General features: G+C 64.2%; 1 protein-coding gene and 1 gene segment (V, D, J or C); both read right to left on the bottom strand.

Annotated features, from left to right (window-relative positions):
• LOC113909373 lies at positions 1-3,494 on the bottom strand. Its single transcript, XM_035727901.1, has 3 exons — positions 3,370-3,494; positions 2,007-2,137; positions 1-1,210 (listed from the first exon to the last, which is right to left on the bottom strand). Exons 1-3 carry the CDS (start codon positions 3,492-3,494, stop codon positions 864-866), a joined length of 603 nt encoding a protein of 200 aa, XP_035583794.1. The 3' UTR covers positions 1-863.
• A 9-nt stretch (positions 3,495-3,503) lies between these two features.
• Positions 3,504-9,537, bottom strand: LOC113910881. The segment is given in 5 exon segments: positions 3,504-3,981; positions 4,104-4,433; positions 4,562-4,609; positions 4,900-5,190; positions 9,342-9,537. Coding segments are annotated over 5 exon segments (1,074 nt in total).
• Between the last annotated feature and the right edge of the window lie 608 nt (positions 9,538-10,145).

The following is a 10,145-nucleotide window of genomic DNA, read 5'->3' as shown; positions in this document are numbered from 1 at the left end:
TAGTTTATTGTCATCGAAGAAAAAGCGAAGAAACAACAAGGGACATTACTGCGCTCCAGAAATTTCAAAAGAAGAAACAAGCTACCCAAGCTACGACCACGGGTTTCCCTTGCGCATTCTCTCCCGGGGGCATGGGGGCTCCTGCACGGCCGTCTCTCCCATGTAGGGGCTCTGACCGGGCACTCACTCAATGACCAGGTGAGAACCAGGCCTAGGGGTCCACCTGTCTCAGGCCCGAATGCCTGGGGGCTCTCTCTGGTCATCTTGTCTCTGCCCCCTGCTCCCCAGAGCAAGCAGGCATTCCTGCTCAGTGTGACTCGGGTCCTGGGCACAGGATGGTGCAGGCTGGGCCTGTGTCCTGGCCTCCCGGCACCCGTCCACCTCTGTCCACTGAGGCTGCATCCCATCAGCCTTGGGACCAGGTCACCAGGCCCCTCTGCAGGAGGCCAGTCTGACCGCCATCCCTTCTTCCCCAGATGGTGCTGCCCTGCCCCCGGGGGGCTCCTGCAGTGACCACAGGTCTGGGCCCTTCTCTGCATGATCTCCTGCCATGGAAAAGGTCTGACTGACCATTCGTGGCATGTCAGAAACTTCTCTGTGGGGTGATGGTGGCCCGCGGCTTCCTCAGGATCTTAGACAACGTGCCTGCTCTGGGGATGTCCTGCCTTCTGGAGCCTGGCCTGGATGGCGTTTGCACAGAGGCTGGGCCCTGCCCAGAGAGACACTGGGATCATCAGCCCCCCACCTCCTCCAGGATGACCATGCACGCCGACCCCAGGGCCGTCCTGGTGAGGGCCATCCTGCCCTGATGCCTCAGTGTCTTATGTGGCCCCAGCACTATCTTGGTGGCTGCTGAGGAGGGGTCAGCATGTGTCCATCAGCTCAGGTTGGGGGCACAGCCGGCTGTCGTGTTGAGTCTCCAAACGGGGGTTCAGGGGCAAGATGCAGCCCATGGTGTCCACGAGCCGAGGGTGGAGGTGCAGGCCCAGGGTGGCTGTGAGGTCAGAGGGTCGCGGGGGGAGGGCAGAGAGCGGGCCTGGCAGCAGGCCGAGCGGCATGAACGGATGCACCCGGTTCCTGTGTGGGGTCAAGGGCAGCCCTGGACACCCGCCCAAGAGGGCTGGCCCTAGGCCCCCGGCCCGATCATGTTCCTGTAGTCGGGCGCGATCGTGCGCTTCAGCTCCACCACCGAGGAGAAGATCCACTTCACCTGCAGCAGGCGGGCAAGGGAGTGAGTGGGGCCTGGAGCCCGAAGGACCGCCTCCCACCAGGGCCTGCCCCCCACACCCGGGACCACTGTAGTGTGCGGGGCTCCTGGTGGGGATGGCATGAGGACAGCAAGGGGACAGCAAGGGGGCAGTGAGTAGTCAGTGAGGGGACACAGAGGGGACAGTGTGGGGCCAGTGTGGAGACTCTGTGGGGACAGCAAGGGCACAGTATGTGGACCGCGGGACATAGTGTGGGGACAGTGTGGGGACAGCATGGTGACACTGTAGGCTTTGTGTGAGGTCAGCGGAGGTTCTCTGTTGGGACAGTGTGGGGTTAACATGCAGACAGCGTGGGGACAGTGTGGGGAGTTTAGAGTCAACGTGGGGTCAGTGTGGGGTCAAATGGGAACAGTTTAAGGTCAGTGTGTGGACAGCACTGGGACAGTGTGTGGAGTGCATGTGCACAGCATGGGGACAACAGTGGACAGCGTGGGGACAGCATGGGTCCAGCCTGGGGAAGCATGGGGACAGCCTGGGGACAGCCTGGGGACCCCGTGGGGACAGCATGGGTCCAGCCTGGGGACAGTGTGGGGACAGCATGGGTCCAGCCTGGGGACAGCATGGGGGCAGCCTGGGGACAGCCTGCGGACCCCGTGGGGACAGCATGGGTCCAGCCTGGGGACAGTGTGGGGACAGCATGGGTCCAGCCTGGGGACAGCCTGCGGACAGCCTGGGGACAGCATGGGGGACAGCGTGGGGACAGCAGGCCGCACTGAAGGTACATGTGGGGACGCCCACCTTGAAGAGGGTCACGGTGGCGCTGTAGCACACGCTGAGCAGGAAGAGGGTGATGAAGATTGAGATGGTGGTCCACAGCCCATCCAGCTCCCCATCCTGGTCCTCGGCACAGCTGTCGTCCAGGAGCAGCTCTGGACAGGAAAGGGGTGGTCAGTGCCGTGCCTGCCCGTTGGGCTCATTCCCTGGGGGACAGTCACAGCCCTCTGCAACGTCAGGTGCCAGCCTCAGCAACCCCCAGCTCCCCAGCTTGGGCCTGGCCAGGGGACCCCCTCCTTCTCTGCTGTGCCCTGTGCTGGGGCCCTCCTGGGGGAAGGCACCCTGACCGACACACATTCCCCTGGGGGCCAGGTCCAGAGGGTGGGAGGGTCAGCAGAGTCCGGGGAAGGGCTGGTCAGTGTCGGGGAGTGTCCTAGAATACGAGTGTGTGGCAGCGTCAGGACAAGCTGGGTGTGGGGGTTTCGTGGATATTGGGAGGGGTCGCAGGTGCCCTGGGGCAGAGGAGGGCTGGTCAGTGTGGTCAGTGTGTGGATGAGCTGCTGAGCAGCTGGTGGGTGTTGGAGGGGATGGGGACCAGGCTAGTGTGCACACTGAGGGTTCCCAGGACCCGCTCTGCTCTGGGCTCATGGAGGCTGTCCGGTGTGAGGCCCAGCGTTTAGGGCCCGTGTGTGTATGTACACGTGTGCGTGTGTGCGTTTGCAAGCACGTGTGTGCATGTACATGTGTGTGACTGTGCACACACATGTGTATGCATGTGTGTGCATATACAAGCATGTGTGTGAGTGAAGGTGGCATTGCTCAGCGGGACAGGCTTCTTTTCAGTGGGTCTGGACTCAGCGTCCAAGAGGGCATCTGGGATGGTCCTTCCCCTGGGCACTCAGGGCCACCTGCCTCTGCCCCTTTGGGACACGGGGATGAGTGTCCTCAGGAGTGGACAGGCCTGGCCTCAGGCAGGATGAAGCCAGGCCAAACCCCTGCATGTGAGGGAGGGAGGGGGCCTGTTCGTGGAGTGCCTGAGGGCAAAGGAGGGCCTGTCCCCACACACGGGTCAGGCATGGCTCTTGCAGGGGCACAGAGCTACCACGCAGGGTCTCAGGAGGCCCAGGGAGCCTAGGGTGGAGGACAGGCCGGGGTCCCACAACTTGGGTTGGTACAGAGTTGGGTAGGACTGTGTGCTCATTTCCCTGAGGGCTCTGGAGGGGCTTCTGCAATCCAGGTCCATACCCTCCAGCCCTGGGTAGCTTCTGACTGGAGGGACGGCCCAGAGTGGCTGCCACCTCTGGCAAAGTCCCCACTCCTGCTCAGGCAACTCCTGCCCAGGCAACTCCTGCCCACATCCTGTGGCAGCCCGTGAAGACCTGCCCACTCGGGGACCATGCCCCCATGGGACTCGCTCTCTCCCACCAATGGTGACCCCTTGGCCTTGGAGCTAGGCCTGTCTGTGCCGCCCAGAGGTCCGGGGTTCCTGAGCTCTGCCTCAGAAAGAACCATGACAGCATCGCAGGGTCCCAGGGCAGTGCTGGGTGCTTTATTTCATGCAGGGGTGCCTGCCCGGGAGGTATGTACACAGGGGTGGGGGCTCTGGCGTCCTTGTGGGACCCTGAGAGCCCATGGGTGGGGGCTTGCTGGGGTCCCGGGCGTGTTGTTCATTTACCCGGAGACTGGGAGACGGATAGCTCTGTGTGGTGGTTGTGTAGAGCTTCATGCAATACCACACACGTGACGACCTCTCCCCGCTGCCAGCGGTTCTTGTCCACCGAGAGCTTGCTGTAGAGGAAGTAGGTCCCATCTGCGTCCAGTTGGGGTGGGGTTGTTCGGATATTGCTTTCTGGCATCTGCTGGCCATTGCTCTGCCACTCGACATCAACCTCAGGTGGGTAGAAGTCTTTGACCAGGCAGGTCACGCTGACTTTGTCCTTGGATGCCATCTCCTTTGGAGACGGGGGCAGGACGTACACATTGGGCTGATGGGCCTGCCCTGTGGGATCAGAGGTCAGCACAGATGGTCACTCACAGGGTGGAGGGCAGTGCTTGGTCTGCAAAGCCCCACTCAACACTCCATGAACCCCTCACCCCTGCACCCCTCACCCTGCTGCACACCTCTGGCCTTGGAGATGGTCCTCTGGATGGGGGATGGGAGGGCTTCATTGTTGACCTTGCACTTGAACTCCTTCCCCTTGAGCCAGTCCTGGTGCACGATGGGGAGGACACTGACCACACGGTAGGTGCTGTTGAACTGCTCCTCACGTGGATTTGTCTTGGCCGTGTGCACCTCCTGGTCATCCACGAACCAGCTGATCTGGATTTCAGGGTCTTCTCGGCCCAGGTCCACCACTACGCATGTGACCTCGGGGGTTCGGGCAATTTTGAGGATGTCACTAGGTTTGGGGGGGAAGATGAAGACCGAAGGTCCTCCCAGCATTTCAGCGACTAGTAAGGGAGACAGAGAGCAGGGGTCAGCACGTGGGGGCTTCCTCTTGAACATCCATTCCCCCAGCAGGCTGTGGCTCGAGTCTGGCCATCTGCTTGTGGTGGAGGGCAAGGTCCTGTTGACTCACCTCGGCATGGGGGTTGCGGTGGTTCCACACAGTCACAGTCTTGGGTCACTGCAGAAAGAGCAGACTGGGCATTACTGGGTGTCTGGAGTGGGCACAGTTTTGGGTGGGTGTAGGTTGGGGTCAGGTCATGGGGACTTCCTCGACCAGGGACTGGAGTGGGGTAAACCGCCTGTGGTCACAGTGGATCAGGCAGCAACACCCAGAGGACCTCCTTCCACAATTGGGAGGCCTTCAGATGGGGGAGACAGCGGTGCTTCCCTTGTGCCCTGGGGTCGAGGCGGGCCAGCTGACCTGGCCTGTCTCCCAGTGGACGCCCTCTCTGAAGCCCGTCCTCTCACCTGGCTTGACAATGTTGGTGCTACTAGCCGGGTGGGCCACGGTGCAGGTGAAGGTGTCACTGGGCCACCTGCTGGAGGGCACTGTCACCATGCTGCTGCGAGAGTAGAGCCCTGAGGACTGCAGGACGGACGGGAAGGTGTGCACACCACTGGTCATGGAGCCGGAGTTCCAGGACACAGTCACGGGCTCGGGGAAGTAGCCGGACACCAGGCAGGCCAGGGCCACTGTGGAGCCGGATGTGGTCCCGCAGCTGGGGGCCAGTGGGAACACCGATGGGGCCGTGGTGGAGGCTGCAAGAGAGGAGGCTGTGTGACCACCAGGCTCTCACCCCTGCCAGGGTCGGGGCAGGACAGCAGGTGCCCGGGCTGGGGTGCACCCGGGCCCAGTGCCCATGTGCTTCCTGGCCGTGTGCAGACCAGCTGCCTGGCCTAGCTCTCTGCGGCCACAGGTGCTGGACTCATGAGCTTGGTCAGCGCTGGGTGACCACCTGGGTCAGGGTCCCCCTGGGCCGCAGGCTTCCTCTGGGTGTCCAGCCTGACCGAGCCCTCTGTCTGAGCCCTGACCTGTGGCCCCTGGTCCCAGCCGGCTCCTGCTAGTCTCCTGAGTCCACTGCCACGCTGTTCTGGCCTAGTTGTGCCTTGGACCAGCAGGAACGTCCACCGCTGCCCATGCCCCTCAGCCCAGAGCCCTCAACAAGGCCCGCCAACTGCCCTCCAGGCCTCACGTCTTCTGGGTCGGCCTTCAGCCAAGCAGCCCTGGCCCCCGTCCCTGCCCCAAACACACTGGACCCTCCTCAGGCCTTCCTGGCCTGGCTTCCTGAGCTCACCAGGGCCCCTCCCAGCCCGTGCCCCTGGCGTGGCCACCCCTGCTCTGGGGCCTGTTCAGCTCCTTGCTCTCCCAGAGTCCTCCTTCAGCCCACGTCGTTCCTGAGCCTGAATGCCCCTCAGCGTGGGGGGGACTTGCCCTGCCCTGGCTGTGCTCCGTGCAGGGTGCCAGCACCGCAGGGCAGCTCAGCCCCCCAAACCCAGCCAGGACTATCCCCTCTGACCCTGGTCCCCTCTGCTAAGGCGGAGGAACCTGTCTGGTGTCCCCTCCCACCCACACCCCAGGCCGGCAGCCCTGCCTCAAGCTCTGATCGGGCCCCTTGCTCTCTCCTCCACTGGGGCCGCTGCCCTGTGGCTCCCCGCCTGGCTGAGGCATGTCCACCTCTTCTGTTCCTCGTCCCCATGAGCCTCCAGAACAGGGCTCGTGCCCCTGGCCCGAAGACCTTGGCCCCCCTCGGCCCCTCAAAGGTGACTACCGCTGACCCTTCCGCCCCAGAGACATTCCCACCCAGGCTCCAGTCTCCACCCTAACGTGTCCCCCCGGGCCAGCCCCTCACCCTGTCCCCCATGTGCAGGGACGCACCCCTGGGCCAGAGCCCTCCGTTGTATCTATAGGTTGCACCTGCTCAGCTCCCACCTAGTCCAGAGCTCCTGCTAGCTCAGTCCCGCCCTTCATCCCCGGAGCTCCTGGGGAAGCCTCTGCCCCTCCTGGGTCCCAGGCCCCTGCTGACCTGAGAAGCTCGGCCTGCTCCCCTGAACCCCGGGGCAGCCCCCTTCCCCTCCTGCTCTCCCACCTGCCCCTGCTCACCTGCACAGGCTCTACCTGCTCCCCTGAACCCCTGGTGCAGCCCCCTATGGTTCCTGCTCTCACCTGCCCCTGCTTATCTACAGAAGCTCTGTCTGCTCCCCTGAGCCCCTGGTGCAGCCCCCTTCCCCTCCTGCTCTCCCACCTGCCCCTGCTCACCTGCACAAGCACTGTCTGATCCCCTGAGCCCCTGGGGGGGCCCCTCTCCCCTCCTGCGCTCCGACCTGCCCCTGCTCACCTGCACAGGCTCTGTCTGCTCCCCTGAGCCCCTGGGGCAGCCCCCTTCCCCTCCTGCTCTCCTTCGTGTCCTGCTCACCTGCACAGGCTCTGTCTGCTCCCCTGAATCCCTGGGGCAGCCCCCTTCCCCTCCTGCTCTCCCACTCGCCCCTGCTCTCCTGAACAGGCTCTGCCTCCTCCCCTGAGCCCCTGGGGCAGGCCCCTACTCCTTCTCCTCTCCCACCTGCCCCTGCTCACCTGCACAAGCTCTGTCTGCTCCCTGAGCTGCTGGGGCACCCCCTTCCTCTCCTGCTCCCCCACATACCCCTGCTCACCTGCACAAGCTCTGTCTGCTCCCCCGAGCCCTGGTGCCAGCCCCCTGCCCCTCCTGCTCTCCCACCTGCCGCTGCTCACCTGCACAGGCTGTCGCTCCCCTGAATCCCTGGGGCAGCCCCCTACTCCTCCTGCTCTCCCAAATGCCCCTGCTCACCTGCACAAGCTCTACCTGCCTCCCTGGGACCCTGGGGCATCCCCTCTCCCCTCCTGCTCTCCCACCTGCTCCTGCTCACCTGCACAGGCTCTACTTGCTCCCCTGAGCCCCTGGTGCAGCCCCCTACCACTCCTAATCTCACCTACACTTGCTCACCTGCACAAGCTCTGTCTGCTCCCCTGAGCCCTGAGGCAGCCCCTCTCGCCTCCTGCTCTCCCACCTGCCCCTGCTCCCCTGCACAGGCTCTGTCTTCTCCCCTGAGCCCCTGGGGCAGCCCCCTACCCCTTCTGCTCTCACCTGCCCCTGCTCACCTGCACAGGCTCTGTCTGCTCCCCTGAGCCCCCTGGGCAGCCCCCTACCCCTCCTACTCTCACATACACCTGCTCACCTGCACAAGCTCTGTCAGCTCCCCTGAGCCCTGGGGCAGACCCTCTCCCCTCCAGCTCTCCCACCTGCCCCTGCTCCCCTGCACAGGCTCTGTCTGCTCCCCTGAGCCCCCTGGGCAGCCCCCTACCCCTCCTACTCTCACATACACCTGCTCACCTGCACAAGCTCTGTCAGCTCCCCTGAGCCCTGGGGCAGACCCTCTCCCCTCCAGCTCTCCCACCTGCCCCTGCTCCCCTGCACAGGCTCTGTCTGCTCCCCTGAGCCCCCTGGGCAGCCCCCTACCCCTCCTGCTCTCACATACACCTGCTCACCTGCACAGGCTCTGTCAGCTCCCCTGAGCCCTGGGGCAGACCCTCTCCCCTCCAGCTCTCCCACCTGCCCCTGCTCCCCTGCACAGGCTCTGTTGCTCCCCTGAGCCCCTGGGGCAGCCCCCAACCCTCCTACTCTCACATACACCTGCTCACCTCCACAGTCTCTGTCTGCTCCCCTGAACCCCTGGGGTAGTCCCCCTTCCCTCCTGCACTCCCACCTGCCCCTGCTCACCTGCACAAGGTCTGCTTGCTCCCCTGAGTTCCTGGGGCATCCCCTGTTTGTGTTGGCCTCCAGTATCTGCTCACTCACAGCCGCTGGGCCCTGGTCCTTGGAGCTCATGGATCACAGCAGCCCCCCTCCCGTCCTGCTCTCCCACCTGCCCCTGCTCACCTGCACAGGCTCTACCTGCTCCCCTGAGCCCCTTGTGCAGCCCCCTACCCCTCCTACTCTCACCTACACCTGCTCACCTGCACAGGCTCTGCCTGCTCCCCTGAGCCCCTGGGGCAGCCCCCTACCCCTCCTACTCTCACCTACACCTGCTCACCTGCACAAGCTCTGTCAGCTCCCCTGAGCCCTGAGGCAGCCCCTCTCCCCTCCTGCTCTCCCACTTGCCCCTGCTCACCTGCACAGGCTCTGCCTGCTCCCCTGAGCCCCTGGGGCAGCCCCCTAATGCTCCCTGTCTATACCACCTGCCCCCGCTCACCTGCACAAGCTCTCTCTGTCCCCCTGAGCCCCTGGTGCAGCCCCTGCCCCTCCTGCTCTATGCTCCTCCCAGAGGTGCCTGAGTTCTGCCCCAGACTTCTGTGTGTCCCAAGGCTGCCCCACCTCTGCTGCCCGTCCCAGACGCTTTAGCCCAGGTTTGGCCCAAGATCCTCAGCCGCTGACTCCTGTAGCATGTTGAGCTCCCTGATCAGCCTCTGTCTGCTGTCTGGGTTCTGAGCACATGGGGGCCATACCAGCCCCTCCTGGTCTGCTCTGCTCATCTGCTGCTCATCTGGTGCCGCCCAGGGCCTCATGGCCAACACCTCTGGCCCTGGCCTGAGGCTTGAGCCGGCTCCCTTGGCCTGGACAGGACCCTCAGTCCACCTGGTTTCTCCTCCCCTGTGCTGAGCCAGCCCCTTTCTGTGTCCTCACCTCAGACCCATCTGTCCATGTTGGCATTGGTCCTGCAGTGGCTCAAGCTGGCCCAGCCCCCGGCGCCCAGCACAGGGGGTGAAGGGCAACCCTCAGGCTTCTGCCCATCATGCCCGTCATGGTCCTTGAAGGTCCCGGTCCTGGCCCCCTTTTGTCAGCGTCTGGTGCATCCAGCAGTGTTGGTGTGGGTGAGCCCCGCCCACGCCCCACTCGTCCCTGCCCTGGGAGGTGCCATGGACTTCGGGCAGCCTGCCTTCCCCCGTGCTGGCTCACCTGCTCCAGTCCCTCCATGGGGTCCTGAGGGCCTGGTGTTCCTCAGCTCCTGTAGCTGGTTCTCTGTCCCCATCTTAATCCCTCTGTCTTGGCCCCATGCAGACCCCACTCAGCATGGTTGGGGCCGTGGGGGCCGCTCCCCTGCAGCCATGCTCGCCCCTGCACCGCACCTCCTCCCTGCTGTGGCCCCAGACACACGTGGCTCCTCGTGGCTGAGCTCTGTGCCCACAGCCCTGCTTCCTAGCCTCCAGGCAGCCCCAGGAAGACTAAGAACAGGAATGAAACCAAGAGGCTTGGCTTGCTTCCTGAAGTTCCCTTTTCTTCTGGGTGGTTTCTGTCTCAAATGGCCTGGGGGGGGGTGATTCCGGACACAGCCAAAGGTGCCCCAGGTGGGTGTGTGGGGTGGGGTGTGGTGGGTGCCCGGGGCCCAAGGGAGAGCACAGGAACCCCCCTCCACAGGATGCTCTTAGCTGTGTGCCTCCTGCAGGGATATGCTTGCTGCCTCCCCCCCGCCCCCCGCAGAGCCGTCTCAGCTGCTCTCAGCCGAGCCCTGCGGTGCCCCCAGCCCTGGTGGGCTCCTCCTTGTGGCCCCGTGAGCTTGCAGCGTGGGTGCAGACTGTCCCACCCGTAGCCTGCGGACCAGCCCTGGGCTTGCCGTGTCCACACAGCAGGGTGGCCTCCCAGGAGTATCCTGTCTCCTCTGGCTCCATCCATGCCTCGGCTCTAAATAATCTGTGTCTAATTGCATGTTTGGAGGGCGGCGTATCTCAAGGGCGCCGTGTCCCGGGTCCCCACACCCAGCGA

Source organism: Zalophus californianus, chromosome 6, assembly GCF_009762305.2.
Source record: "Zalophus californianus isolate mZalCal1 chromosome 6, mZalCal1.pri.v2, whole genome shotgun sequence".
Classification (NCBI taxonomy): domain Eukaryota; kingdom Metazoa; phylum Chordata; class Mammalia; order Carnivora; family Otariidae; genus Zalophus; species Zalophus californianus.
The sequence above is the reverse complement of the archived record's forward strand: the minus strand, read 5'-3'. Positions and strand labels throughout refer to the sequence as shown.

What these genes read in the sequence shown, in the direction of transcription:
- LOC113909373 (XM_035727901.1), bottom strand. Translation starts at nt 3,494, where the DNA reads ATGGTTCTTTCTGAGGCAGAGCTCAGGAACCCCGGACCTCTGGGCGGC. An exon ending in CATGGGGGCATGGTCCCCGA is followed by an intron (nt 2,138 to 3,369) that starts GTGGGCAGGTCT and finishes TTTCCTGTCCAG; the next exon opens with AGCTGCTCCTGGACGACAGC. An exon ending in CCACCGTGACCCTCTTCAAG is followed by an intron (nt 1,211 to 2,006) that starts GTGGGCGTCCCC and finishes CGCCTGCTGCAG; the next exon opens with GTGAAGTGGATCTTCTCCTC.